This window comes from Durio zibethinus, chromosome 1 (assembly GCF_047325235.1).
Source record: "Durio zibethinus cultivar Kanyao isolate XHJ-2024 chromosome 1, ASM4732523v1, whole genome shotgun sequence".
NCBI lineage: Eukaryota > Viridiplantae > Streptophyta > Magnoliopsida > Malvales > Malvaceae > Durio > Durio zibethinus.
Genome location: NC_143162.1, coordinates 415251 through 430256, shown reverse-complemented (window position 1 = coordinate 430256; position 15006 = coordinate 415251). Strand labels below are relative to the sequence as shown.

The window sequence follows — 15006 nt, the reverse complement described above, 5'->3', positions numbered from 1 at the left end:
TACAAGCAAGCAACGTGAATTTAGATTGTAAAATTTGAATGTCTAGTGTTGATATGAGCTCCAATAAGAGGTTCAATATTTCCATCCAGAACAGAATTTAGGCCAGGTAATTCAATGCCTGTTTTTACATCTTGCACCAACTTGCCGGGGTGAAACATGTACCTCCGAGTCTCCTTTTGCCACACATCCACAATTGAATCTGCTTTGATGCTACTTAAACTGGAGACTCCTTGCTCATTTGCTATAACAAGAAGTTTGGCCTTCAACCGATTGAGGGCTTTGATTTTATTAGCAAAGTAGCTCCTCTCACCTGCACATAAAAGATGATTTTCTAAGACTGTCATGATGAGATGAATTTTGCACGTCATGTGTTCATTCCTTTTGATGCAGAGAACCTTGTATAACCAGCTCTGTCAAAACCATTCTTAACTATTTTTGCCATCACCGAGGACAAAAAACTCAAGAATCAGAAATTCCTGAAAATATATGCAGATTCATAGTAATTTGTGCTGCCTTTGTCAATATTCAATGCTTTTGTGTATCTTCATTTCATGGTAAAAAGCAACTACCAATAACATGATTTAAAAGGTATACATGGAATTTACCAGCAACTAATAAGATTCTTCCATTCTGGTTGGGTGTAATTTAAGGTGAGGGAAATAAGATATTGTTACTTCACTAAATGCCTTCAGCAGTACACAGTAAGTTCTGGAGTTATATTTCTTCACCATCCATACTGGTCAGCAGTGTTCATTAAATTATAGTACATTGACTATTTCTACCTGTATATGCTATTTTCGAAACCAAGTTGATCAAAAATAATTTAAACAAAATATAGCTAGAGGTTGACTCCAAATAAAGCATGGATAATGACTTCTGATAGAAAATTAAGCACCTGAAGATTGAAAAGTTAAGGCAGTAGGGATATGCTGAACACAGACCGTGCATCCAGTTCGGCCATGTTTTTCTCCAAGTAACAAAGGGGGTGAAAAAATCAAATCCTCATCACTGATTTGGAGGTCAGGAGTTGTTCCAAGGAACAGAGGAACAACATCGACACCTACTGAGCTAACCTGCAAGATCTCCCAAAAACAGAAAACGTTTGGTAAGACAGAATGGGCTCTTAATAATGAAAAAAAAAAAAAAAATTTGTGGGAGAAAGGAGGGGAAAAAAGGAGTGAGTAAATTCTTTCCTCGGAGTTAAGCAGGTGAGAAATTCAGATGACCTGAATCTCAGGTCAGAAACGTAGTAGTAAACTTACCTCATTGTGATCAGATCCATTTTGAGCACTTCTTATCATGAAATGGACACCTCTCTCCCCTGAAAGAAAACCATAAGCATATTCGAATTCAAACTCAATAGCTGCTGACTCAATACCACCATTAGTAGAAAGGTTCTTCTCGACCACTCTACCACTATAACCTTGCTTTTTGGCCCACTTGATATACATACTAAGAAGTTGTTCAGCCCAGACCTGAAAAGATTATTTTTTAACACCATGTTAGAACAAAGGGGATATAATTGTGGATCACAAACAACAAAAAACCGAATGAAGCATCAACCTGACCATATGTCTCATGCTCCAAGCTTGCTGCATGAGCAAACACTTTTTTAAATGATGGCATCCACCTTAGCCTAGATCCATAACCTAAAAAAGAGATTGGCCTCAAAACTCTACAAATTTCTACATTGGAGGAATATTAAAAGCTTACAAAATGATATCGGCTGAACCTCACAAAAGTTAAATTTTGTTCGATAATAAGTTTGTATATTAGTTTATGGAACACTATCTATAATTTAAGTCCATGATGATGAATATTCCACTCTCAGTATGTAACTATGAATAAATCTTCAAATAGATTACTTGGACAAAACATTGAAAATATTAAAAAGTTCATAAAAAAACTCCACACAACTAAGAAGTCTTGTAATCTAAGTTCAAAATATCTGACTCAGAGTTACCTATTTATCTGCTCAATTTGGTAATTAAAAGCATTTACACATTAACAGAAGCAAAATTTTGAAGCCATATGACGTTTCATTAAAGAAAGGTGACGCATTTAATTAGTCAAAGTTAAATTTATGATAAAAGAAAAGGAACAGTGGAAGTCAAACCTCATATTTGTAGCCTCCTGGACAAGCTTTAATATTGATACATGCCCCCTCCATGTCATATGGTCCCCCAAGGAGCTTAGAGACCTCATATTTATCTAACAAATCACTGACAACCAAAGATGCCTCATATGCTTGCTCAAAGAGGCTGTAATTGACAGCATCTATCTCAGCCAACTGTGTGATCAGCTTTGCCTCTTCAGCCTGCAGAAACAAGCGAAAATTGTTTTATAACTTTCTGGAAAACTTCAGTTCCTCCACTAGAAGGAAAAAAAAAGCTCCAATAAAGATCTACTAATAAAGTCATACCACAAGAAAGAAGTTATGCAGCAAAAACTAACCAACAATGTATGCATTTGTACAAGTAAGGAGCCAAGAGAGTCTATTAGATCAAACAAAGTCCTATCTGATATTTCTATAAAGTGAAATGTGAAATTTTCATATACAACTCCTTTAAACTAGTCTCAGCTGCACATCACCTTGTATTTTAGATCTTTGAGAGCTTCAACCACTTTGACACTATCGGCCAACTTGACAAGAATTTCATTGGATTTAGCAGGGTCGTCCCATAGATCATAATCACGAATCATCTCTTCTTGCTTGATTCTCCTTGCTTCTTCAACATCCAGGGCAGTTGGTGCTAACATCTCAGCTCGGAGAATGACATCTTCAATCTTCTTTTTTAATGAAAATAGACCTAATGTGAGTAATGATAATGAGATGTTAACTCAGAAAATGAAAAACAAAGATTGCAATTAATTTATCAAAATTGCAAATTCTTTTGATGACTGGCACTTCTTTGTAAGACCAAGAAAATATAAATCATCAGTAATGCCCTGCTAGGAAAACTTATACCCTCAAGTTGCATCATCAGATTAAGAACTTCCTTTCGGTGTTGTCTTCCGGCTTGTTTAGTTAAGAAAGACATTTAGAATGTTAAAGGTAACATCTCCAGCTAGGCAGCTATCTACACAAGAAACATAAGTTTATCCACTAATACTCCAATTAACTAATCAGATATAATTAGCCTTTCAATAAGAATTTTAGTTTCAAATGCCCCTCCAAACATTTTAGATCCTGTAACAGTAGCTGTGCATGTCCCAAGTGTCTCTCACTTAAACAAGCCTGAGTTTCAAAAGCATAGAGGTTTTGCCTAGTATATTATCTCCCAAAATTTATTCACAATTTCAAATTCTTTTGAAGTAAGAGGCATCATACAATGAGATCAGCCAGTTATTAAACATGCACATTAGAAGTACTTAAAGCAGTCCAATATTTGATATTTAAAATCTAACAAAGCAATATGCTATCATTCTGGTAATATGAAAATAATGTTAGGCATCGATTTGGTGTGCAGGATATAACTGAAGAAAAATCGAAAAGTCACATGTTAAATGTTGCATTGCAGTTATCAAAGTCACTGAAAAATCAATGGGAGCATTTGGATAATTTAATATGCCATCATTAATTAAAGCATCAAAACTACAATTATTAAAGCAATGTAGCTACTCTTACAAGGAAAAATACTTTAGATTTTTTGCATACAAAATTAAGCCCAGACAGAACGTTCCCAAACAAATATTAAAACAACGAAAAACCTTTATTCACACTTTTTTCAGCTTGAAAAAGCCTCTATGCAATTCCGAAAATCAGATTTAAGAAGCATAAAGAAAATAAAGCAAAATCAGTGTTGGTTTAGGTTTAACTCCGAAACCCCTTTCAAATTATAAAGCCAAGAAGGTAAATTCGTCAACAGAAATGAAGGAGAAAAAAAGAGCTAAGAAAGGAAACAGACCAAGTTGCTTGTAGGCCCTGTTCTTCTCATCAATGGAATGAGAAGCCCGAATGGTGAAGTGAAAAAGCTGGCTAGTTTTTGACCTTTTATTTGTTGTTGTTGAAGAAGATTGCCATGGAATTGATGCAAGTCCTCTTAGAAACACAGCTTCTGCCGCCATCGTGACAGACAGACAGACAAAGATACAAAGAAAGAATAAAGTGGAGAAGAGGTTTCAGGTTTTGGCAAAGACAACCATAGATTAGCCTGAAACAGGATGGTTCATGTCGTGTGTTTGAACTTGGAAGCCCAAAACTGCACATTGCGTACGGCCCTATCCGCTGTGCCTTATCCATTTAGAGTTACACAAGTTGGCTTACCCGCAAGCCTTTTTTATCCGACCTTTTAAATTTTATTTTTGAAAATTTGCTAACCAATGATATTTTTTAAAAACTCCGAGTGCCATCTCATCTATTGACGAAAGAAAATTTAATTCGTTTTCATGTCTTTGGTTAATTAACGAGTATCATACATGAGTACTTGGTTTATTTTTTATTTTTCAAAGAAATTCTCTACATCCCAGGTAATCAGAACATTCTTTTGCCATAAAAACAACCTTTTCAATCCTAGAAACTGCAATGCCGTCCCAATAAGTCATTGGCGACACGTAAATGGAATCTCCAGTTCTTCCCTATTGACCATGTAAGTTAACGTCCCCTTACAAAGACTCTGCAAACTGGGGAGCCCCCAAATCTAGATCTTGTCTCATGACACAGTTCATCAGCCACTCACTGCTGAAAGTCCATATTCCTTTCTTTAGAGCAGATAGTGCCTCCTCCATGTCTTCTTCGCACGCAATGAAGAATGTTTTTGATGCTTCATTTACTTTGTCCAGTCCACGAATAATCTATGTCGACAGTATGACAAGTACAAATAGCGGACAAAGTTAATCCACATCCAGCTACAATCTTAAAAGCACACCTTCATATGTGGTTGAGAAAGTTTTAGTTATGGTTATAGTCATGAATTAAACAATAATCCGAGCATCATTCAAATAATTTAAGTACATTTAGATGCCGCGAATGCATCTGTGCTTATGTACCATGCATTAAGGCATATGCTTTCTTACAAGGGAAACTCACAAAAAGTAATTGGAGCAAACAAAGAACCCAACAATAATTGTACTAATCTAAAAATCCTCGCATGTTGCTAATTAGCAAGACACTGTCTTCTAACATCAAAATATTACTTAATGATGATTCCATCAAAGGATATGAAAACCCTATAAATCGAGATAGTCTGAACTGAGTTCTCAAGCTTTCAATAAAATTTACATCACTTTTGAGACTAGCAACTAATCTTTGTTTAACATCTTTAGAACCACTATTTTAACTGTAAGCATTCTGTTCATGGGTATAAGTATCAATCATCTAAACAAGTAAAGAAGCCGGATTAAAACAACTGGAGGGCAACAAGACCTAATTCAGGGAAAATTTACTAAGAATTGCTGTCTATACAGCAGCCTCGCATTGGCCAATTTTATCTGTGCTTAAATATGTACTTTTTACTTTGACATGCAAAATCTTTTATGTGTTTATACTAGACCAACAAATAAATCACCATTGATGCCATAAGCATACTAACTGTAACAAGATGCCCAGAAAATCTTTGATGTGATTATACTAGATCAAAAACTAAATCACACACAACAAGATGGTTAGACTCTAGAGCTTACATTTCCACCAGCTGATTTTATGATGGCAGACAGCGTTGTGACAGGAGGTTGAACATGAGCTGCCATGCAGAAGTTGTATCCCTTAAGCAGAGCTCCAGGCCTTGCCTTTGCTCGAAAAACAGAATCTTTTAGCTCAGTTCTATACTTCAATACATAATCTTCATCATGTAATATATAAGGCAATTCATCTGCAGGGTAAGACAGAAAGTTGAAAACTTCAATAGCACTTTATTGAGTATAACTTATAAGTAATCAAAATCTATATATTCTTTTCCACTCACCCACAAATTTTCCTTCCCTAAAGCTTTCTTTTAACCAACTTGGTGAAACTATCCAAGCCCTGCATTAGGTCAAACCTTCATGGAGTGAATCTATAGCACATATCAGATACCTTTGTGCGCTCGTGCAAAGAGAGGCATCCGTGTCAAAACATGCAGGATATGAATCAAGGAGTCTAACAATGACTAAAACTATGAGAAAGAAACCAAATTTATTTTAGTAAAAGATGATCATCATATAAATTTTAGAGGCTAAAGTGGAAATTTCCATCTTTCTGGAAATAATAATGCTTTCTACAATGCTTATGAACTGTGACACGAAAGCCTCTATGCATGCAGGCCAATCTTTAAGCCATCCTTCATGACATGTAACCATGCTTTGAACAACGTTGTTTGTTATGCTATTAGTAGTATGTTGATATTGATGTACCCAAGAAAAGTCTATATTCACCCTCAAAAGTGTTTGATAGGAAATCAATAAGAATTGTACACAATGCTCATTGCTTCTTTACACCTTGTGAGCAAAAGAAAATATTTTGAACTTTAGTAAAAGAATTGTGGATAATTTCTCTCACGCAGCAGGTTTCCATATATTAGCCCCGATACCATCTTTAAATTTGGAAAGCACAATAAGATCACAAACTCGTTAATATGAATACCATGTGTAGAAAAGAATGGAGAAAATGTCAAACATGAAAATGAATGAAAGTACTATATCGTTTTAACATAAAGATAAAACTGAATCTACCAAAAAATGGCAAGAAATCACTCCTGCAAGTGGGGAATAATTAAGGGGGTAAAAGTAGAAAAATTTTACAAGTTAAAACATTCAATGATGTTAACTGGTTGCAAAACCATAGATATATATCATGATATGTTCACATTATCCATGAAAGCAAAGCCATAGGAATTCAAAATCTTATCATTATGCCTATTCAATTAAGACTTACCCTGAACAGAGAGCAGTGCAGAAATTCAGTGTTTTTCTCACTTTTCCTGTCACAATATGTGTGCTTATGCTTCCATTAAACGTAGGAGAGCCACCAAGGTTTTCAATTACCTATATCAAAAAAATATAATGCTTAACACATAGATGTCAAATAAGGCAGCATGAAAAAGTACCAGGATAAATTAAATTGAAGCACAAACCCCATTAATAAATTGAACAGAATCTATTAATGCTTGTTCGAGTCGTGGAAACAGCCTCTTGCAAAAATGCAAGAAAAGACAGTATACAATAGACCTTTCCTTGGACTCGCACATAGCGGGAGTGCTTTACACTCCAAGCTGCCTTTTTTTATTGAACCACCAATTTCTGAATTGAGAAAGAAATCTAGTTATGCCTAAGATGTGCTTGAGAGCATATGCTTTCAATTGAAGAGAATGAAAGGTCCAAAACCTTTCTCCAAGTGAGAAGTGGAAGATTATTTAGGTTTACAAAGACTATTCCCTCCAGCAGCTAGTGATTTGACTTTGTTTTAAGCAAACTCAATGAAGGAAACATGATAGGAGACTAACTTACAAGTTTTGCTGCACAGCAGAAACACAAGTTGATGACTAATAGATGAAATGATGTGTAAGGGTGATAAAAAAAGGTTGAAGGAGACTAGCATTTTGGGCAATATGATCAATGTTTGGTCAGTCTCTACATGGTAGGAAAGGGCTTAGTTTGTGGTTATATGCATGTATATATGTATTATGTACGTATTCATGTATGAGCCACATCAAAAAAATGAAGTGAACATACCTTTATAAGATGTGTTTTCTTTGTATCATCCGCAATATTCATTAACATAATTCTAAAGCATTCTTTATATGACTGAAGTTCTTTGGCAGTCGGTGCTTCCGGTGTCATGCAACTTGGTCTACCTTCTTGAGCCTCATTTATTATACAATTATTAGCCAAAGAAACTCCAGGTGTAACTTCCACTAATGATTTATCTGTTGAAGCAAAGGAACATCCATCAAGCCAAGAACCATATCTGTCACTATCTGGGATTATATGCCAGTTGGAATCTAACTGACAGACATTTTGATGACTGTCAATTTGATGAGTTCCCTTAACTTTTTTCGTCTTCAAAGAGGAAGATGAGGCTTCCCAAACCTTCCTCTTTGCAACTTGTGAAGAACAAGCACACTGGTTCGCACCAATATTGGCTCCCTTTTGACCTCCAGATCCATCAGCAGCCGAGGATTGAGACTTCTGATAAGGCTTTAGTGGAAAACAGAAGCGCAGATATTCTCCTGCAGCTGAAATATCCTTACTAAGATGACAAACCATAAGGGTTGAACCACCAGGAAAGCACAGTGCTCTACGTATATCAGCCTTAATAGGAAGCCTACGAGCTCTACCCTTATTGTCCACTTCTGCTATTGATACAAAGCCCTACAACACAGAAGTCAAACATCATAAAGAGTAATAGCATTCATCAGCATAAATTACTAAGTTTATTGTTTCTAATTAAGATATGATTACACATCTTTAAAATAAATAAATAAATAAGTTCAACATGATTTACAGGACCTAATTTCTTTCTGTACACAACAACTACACTTGTAAACTGGGTAAAAGAAATAAGATTACTTCTTTGCAAAATATATTATCATTTGCATTCAGAATACAGACTAATATAAGAAAAGGTCAGCCAATTATGATATGTTCCATCCATGCATTACCTGCTTAAGCCAAAAACCTTCAGATTCCTTGTCACCCCAGCATAATATTGTGCGAATACCAACACTCTGAAGTCTCTTCTTCAATTCTATATACAACATGTGACCAAAACCCTGAAATTATTGAAATATGTCAGTTACCTTAGAACATGAAATACCCAAACTAGCATCCAATGGTACAAAAAGTCAAATAAAATAATAACACTAAATCAAAATCATGTATATGAGCAGTGTTCAATAATTTTTGAAATTCCAGCAGATTTAAACTAAATCCTCTCTCAAGAGAAGTTTCATGTATATAAAACTTTATTTGCAGTTTCATAGTCCCAATTAGTTTTCCATATTGTTAAGTTGCTCTTGATTTTTCAGTAAATAGAAAAGATTATTGAAGCATATGAGGCAGTTCATATCACAATTTGAAAAACATCAATCCACTGTGTTGTTAGGAATGGTATAAGTCCTTTCCTCAAGAAATCGTAAACCTAATGATATTTTGAACAATAACAAGCAACAAACTAGTGAGTGGAAAACATCTAGTAAGAGAATAAACCTTATGCTGGTAGATTGAATTAACAGCAGCAAGAGGGATCTCAGCAAACTGTGTGTCAGCAGGGATGATTTGATAAGTAATTGCAGCTATAACCTGCCAAAGGAACAAGAAAAAGATACTAAGAAACAAAGAAAAAAAATCATTGCTTTTTTAAATATCCATAGGTGTATGAACCACATAAATAAATGCAACTAGCAATAAACTTGATATAAACAGTTAGAAAATTAGAGAATGAAACAAGGAAAGAAATAAGGTTAAGAAAGTAAGATGGCTTTGAGTCAGACACGTAGACCAATTTCCTTATGGCTTTAATATGAGTCCAAAATACAACAAAACCCTAAACACTCCAAGAAGAACAGTGAAAATGGTTCTATAGAAAAGTTTTTTATGTAGTTGATGAAAATACATGTCATTCATCATGTCATTTCATAAGACAACTCTCGATGAACAAATTCATCAATGATCAAGCATTACTATTCTTTGTGATCAATTGTAATATTTCATCAATGATAAATTATAACCATTCTTGCTGAACAAATGCAACTTTTCACTTGATGCACAAACATAACTTTTCATAATCTATATTTTAATTTATGAAAGCTAGCTAGAATAGTTTGTCACCACCACGAAGTACTTAGTCCACCAAAATTATTTCATAAAGAACTTTTCTTATCTAATGCAGAATAATAAAATCCTTCAATATTCTAAACTACCAACATAAACTTGGAACTTCTTCATAGTAATTTACTGGTCCTGGTGTGCCTAGACTTGAGAAGAAAATTACATGGCCCAAGGAAAAGACAAAGGGATCATGAATTAGACCACCCATAGAGCTATATTCTCTAGGAAAATGCACCTTTCAGATTTGTTAAGTCTAACTTATGGCAAATAAAAAGTAAATTCTAGAAGAATATTACTGGTATGAAACTGCAAGGTAATAAAGAAATGCTGTGGCCAGGTAAGCTTTTATAATATAATAAAGAAAGAGAAACCAAACGATGCAATAAGTCTACCTCCTCAACACCATCAATGGACTTATTCTTCAGAGTCAATGTACAATATTTCCTGCAGCAAAACAATATACAATTTAAAGCTTCTTTTAATCTGTAATTTATTGCCACAATGATACAATTTCAACAATTGTGAATCCATATTCTTAAAAACATATGATAATCATCAGATCAACTAAAACCATTTTGCGTTAAGGAAATAATTGAAATAAGGACAAAATAAACTTGTATGATACCCATTCGACACACATCTCTCAAGGAACATAGACTGCTTTCCTGTGTTTGCAGCATAATTCATAGTCGGTAACTCCCCATTGTATAACTTCAGCACTTCCTGTAAAACCAATTTTGTTCAAGACAATTTAATCAATTGCACAACAAAAGCTATAGCAAGAAAGATCAGAAGAGGACCATGGATACTCGATTAAAAGCAAGGACAATCTCTTATTAAGAAAATCTTCAATCCAGAATGGTAAAAGGAAACAATCATTCTTTAAAGAAGACTCACACGCACACTTACCCAAACAAAGAGAAAGAGCTAAAATAAACATGTATACCTGAAGATAAGATTTTGTAGCACTATCGACATCTTTAGGATTAACAAGGGCAAACATATGCTCATTTTTTACAGCAGAACATCTCTCTTCATCACCTAAATATGCCCAGAAGTGTAAATACAAGATAATAAACCAATTTAATTCATAAAATATCGAACTATCAAGAAAACTCATAAAAGAAGAATTAAAAGTTATACTCGGTAAAAAAGTAATCTAACCTTTTCCTTCAGATTCTGAGCGCAAATGGTCATTAACAGACTTTGCATCCATCCCTTCCCTCACTGCAACAATAGTAACAATGTAACTTACAATCTCAAAATATAATAATGGCTAAACAAGTAAATACTAATAAAGAAACTAAGGTGAAGGTAATTAAATCTTTAAAATTTTTTTAATTTTTCCCAAGTCCTTGATTAAATGCACACCCAGATAACAAATGCACTCTTTGTCTAGTTATTACTTTTGCTACTTGCTTTTTGTGTCAATAAGCAGGAAAAAAAAAAAAGCCTTCGGATACAAAAGCAACTAGTATATTTTAACAATTAAAATTAATAAAAAAATGATTTTTAGAAGAAAATTTTTTTCCTTTTTATATTGTATGATAATATTGAAATTATTGTTGTATTTTGGTAGTAATTTTGTTCTTTCAATGAATTAGAAAATTTCTTTTTCTCATTTGCTTTTGTTTTTTAGCATTTTTTAAGCCAAAAATAAAATAGCAACAACATAACCAAACAAGGCCTAAAAGATTAAAAAAAAAAGAAAGTAGATTTTCAATTTTTTTATTTTTATGAATTTTTTTTCCTTTCATCTTCTCCGGCAACCAAACAAGCAGGCCGGAGAAACCAGTAAACGGCAAGCCATTCTAATTTTATTTGGGCAAATTTTATATGGACAAATTCGACCTACTTTAAACAAAAAAGGGAAAAAAAAACAAAATAGATAATTCCATTAAATTAAGGAAAATAATAAGCAGTACCTGAGATTTTAATTTTTGTGTTCTTTGAGATAGAGATTTGGAGGCTGTTATGTTCAGAGTTGCAACTATATTTGTTCGCTTCAATCAAAACCTCGCAATTACCTGTGAAACAGGAAAAAAAAATTAAATGAGAAAGTTAGGGTTTCGAAACTTAAAAAAAAATGGAGTGCTTTTAAGTTTTACCGATTGGAATTGGAGAGTGAGACGAAGAGCTTTTTCTTGGCGCCATTGGATTTTTTTTTTTTTAGAAGTTTCGTTTCTGGAAGATAGTTATCAATTAGCGGGGGTCGGCAGGAGGGTAATTTGGGTAATTTGATCAAATTTTGTGAAGCTCCTTTCTTGGCGCCAAAGATTTGTAACTTATATTTCAAATGAATAAGACCGAGAGAAGTCAAAGCAATAAGTAGGAATTTTATAATATTTGATTTTTTTTTCTAAGTTTTTGTTCTTATTTTTTACAATTTTTAGTTTTTCTCATTACTATATTTTTTAATTAATTTTTTTTAAATCCAAATTAAAAAAAAAAAGAAAAAAGAATGATGTGGTACATTTTTATTGGTTTTTTTTTTTTTAAATATCAATTTAATAAGTTTTTATTATAATTTGGATATATAATTTTGAGCTGAAAGCCCAAACAGATGCTAACTTTTATAGCCCATCAGAAGGGTTGGCCCTTTAAGTCTGCCCGGAAACAGTTCTCAAAGGCCGATGGGGAATGGCCCATTCAAGATTTTCTATTTTAATATTAATTTTCTTCCATTTCTTTGGTGGGAAATGGCCAATGGGGTCGGCCAAAAGTTTATGGACATTTACCATCCAAATTTCCACACATCAATTCTTAGTCAAATTTTTAATTATAGATAATACAAGTGGGAGACTAGAGATTAAGTTTGTCCCTCTTTATTCCACCATTTTACTGCACAATTATGAATAAATTTCAGCTTTTTGGTTTCCGTAATTCAAATGGGAATTTGATGGGGGGTTTTACCTTTTACCCATTAAAAAAAAAAAAAAGAATCATAATGATTTTGATAAGAAAGAAACAAGATCCGATTGCTTTGGGTATGGGACATCTTAATTCATCTATCTTAGTGTATGTCTGCCCTTGCCTTGACAGAAAGCCTTCACAAGTAGACCCCCTTAATAATAAAAGATAAACACTATGCAATATTGGCCCAATATATCATTATTTTTTTATATGTTGGTAGTGATTTTTTTTTTTTAATTTTACAAATGGGATTAATGAATTGATATATATTTTATTTTTTATTTCTTTTAATTTTAATATATCGATGTTAGAAATCCATAGTTCTTGTCCAAAGCTTTTAAGAAGAGAAAAGTTGAATTCTAATGTCTTTTTTGAAAGATAAATACGGATATTTGGCTATCCTTCGGGAGAAAAAAAGAAGATAATAATAGAACAATCAATTCTTTATTTTGGCTTAGCATAAAAATGATAATTATTATTTTTTAATGTAGTTAATTAATCAGTAATTATGTTTTAATCTTCTCATTGAAGGTAGGTTGATCATTTCAACAATTGTGTCAATTTTTATACGATTATATGTATAAATAAAAATTATATATATATGTTATGCTAAATTTTAGATGAGTTTTTAACTTAAAATCAATTAGAGAGATCCTTATTATATTTAAATGCCTAAATTATTCTAAATTTAACAGATAAGGATTTTTTTTTTTTATTTCCATTCTAATACATTTCCTCACATGTAAAAACAATGAACTTATCACGTGGTATGAACTTCACATATAGCCTAGCATAACAAATCTATCACGGAAGAACAACGAATGGGAGTAATGCCAGCTTTGATACTAGATAATTTCTCAATTGCACCAATACCTTTGAGCCATAATAATTAAAATTAGCACCTTAAGCACCGTAGAAGGGATTCAAAAAAGTTTATTTCCTTGTTAATAATGAGATTCGAATGACTATCAATGCAACATTTAGATGCACATATATAGTTAATCATATGATCATATCTTTTAGGTATCCATCATAAAATATTGGCAACATTTTACAATTCCAGAATGTCTGACATTGAGAATTTGTTTCTTACTTTGCTTAATTTTGAAGTGAGGCCTGCACTACTACATTTGTGATGCTGACTAAACCTATAGGAATGATTTATGATGCTGACTAAACCTATGAATGAATTTGTTTTTTTTTTTTTTTTTTATGATTTCATACGATAATCCATGTTCTTTCAACTTCAAAATTGTCTTCTTTCTTTTGATGTAATCATTTATCTTAATGGCTGTCTTATAGGTGAATGGCATAGGGCAGAAATCATTATATAAATAAATATAGAATTTCTAGAGAAATTGGGTTTTATAATTTTGTATTTAAAAAGAAAAATCAAAGAGCTTTTCTTAATTGGAAAAACACTTGGGATGTTTGGTGGGAACTAATTAAGTTAAACGATTAATCAATTTTTTTATAGCAACAAAAGTACAATGTCTGCAATTAGCATAAAGATTGTTTACATGTAATTGATGGTAAACTTTGCTAGCTGCAACATCCACTATGAGTTGTTTTCTAGATATCAAAGAGGAAAGACTTTCAAGACTAGCTTAAATTGGAAAGTGAGAGGTTTCTTATTAAATTACATTCTTAATTAATGATGATGTTTCCTACTTCAAACACTACAGCTTTTTAACTTTTTTTTAATAAAATAAATCACAAATTCAGAATAAAAAAATTTAGAAATGTTGAGATTTACATTTTATATCTACTTAATGTTATCTTTGAAAGATAACTATATAAATCAACTAAAGATTAACCCTCAAATTTAATATTTTGAAATGTCGGTTGGTGTTAAAGTAGGCCCGTGATTTTATTCCCTTTGATATTCTAATCATAGCTTTTGCAGTTTGATTTTCATTTCTATTTTATAATTATAAGCTTGATGAAGATAGGGTCACTAGCTAATGGATATATATTTTTATCTAGACAAAAACCTCTTTGATACTGACAATATTGTCATTGTATTGATTTTATAGTTCTGTCTAGTGTATTGATTTTATAGTTCATGTGGATAAGTTCACTAAGAGGACACTTTTATTAAAACTTCAGGTTTTAATTTGACAAGATTATACTACAATCCTATATAGTCTTACTGTTGAGTTAAAAAAAAAAAAATCTAATGCACAGAATTGCAAGATTTTTAGTCTGCCATAAAAATTCTTATTTGTTCCTCAACTGCAACTAAATGATTAATTTGTTTATTCTTTTTATCATGATCAAATACACTAGACTTTTTTTTTTTTTTTTTTTTTTTGCTTTTTGCTGCTTTCCCCTGAAGGATAGACAACC

General features: G+C 32.7%; 2 protein-coding genes across 6 annotated transcripts; both read right to left on the bottom strand.

The window, feature by feature from the left end:
- Window positions 1-2: 2 nt before the first annotated feature.
- On the bottom strand, window positions 3-5757 carry PRFB3 (peptide chain release factor). Of its 4 annotated transcripts, none has more exons than XM_089752199.1 (7): window positions 3909-4225; window positions 2593-2810; window positions 2117-2317; window positions 1415-1475; window positions 1263-1321; window positions 896-1073; window positions 3-310 (listed from the first exon to the last, which is right to left on the bottom strand). In XM_089752199.1, the coding sequence occupies exons 1-7, from the start codon at window positions 4066-4068 to the stop codon at window positions 21-23; spliced, it is 1167 nt and encodes a 388-aa protein (XP_089608325.1). In that variant the 5' UTR covers window positions 4069-4225; the 3' UTR covers window positions 3-20. The 4 variants fall into 4 exon arrangements, with proteins under 4 accessions (XP_089608325.1, XP_089608310.1, XP_089608346.1 ...); XM_089752184.1 differs by adding an exon at window positions 2969-3080 and having other exon boundaries at window positions 1263-1475; window positions 3909-4042; XM_089752220.1 differs by lacking the exon at window positions 3909-4225 and adding an exon at window positions 5623-5757 and having other exon boundaries at window positions 1263-1475.
- Window positions 4362-12002, bottom strand: LOC111311476 (N-acetyltransferase). Of its 2 annotated transcripts, none has more exons than XM_022910883.2 (13): window positions 11853-12002; window positions 11670-11771; window positions 10909-10971; window positions 10691-10785; window positions 10370-10467; window positions 10137-10188; window positions 9124-9216; window positions 8577-8687; window positions 7648-8286; window positions 6851-6960; window positions 5904-5962; window positions 5623-5810; window positions 4362-4868 (listed from the first exon to the last, which is right to left on the bottom strand). In XM_022910883.2, the coding sequence occupies exons 1-13, from the start codon at window positions 11896-11898 to the stop codon at window positions 4857-4859; spliced, it is 1668 nt and encodes a 555-aa protein (XP_022766618.1). In that variant the 5' UTR covers window positions 11899-12002; the 3' UTR covers window positions 4362-4856. The 2 variants fall into 2 exon arrangements, with proteins under 2 accessions (XP_022766618.1, XP_022766617.1); XM_022910882.2 differs by having other exon boundaries at window positions 4362-4794; window positions 11853-11956.
- Window positions 12003-15006: the final 3004 nt, after the last annotated feature.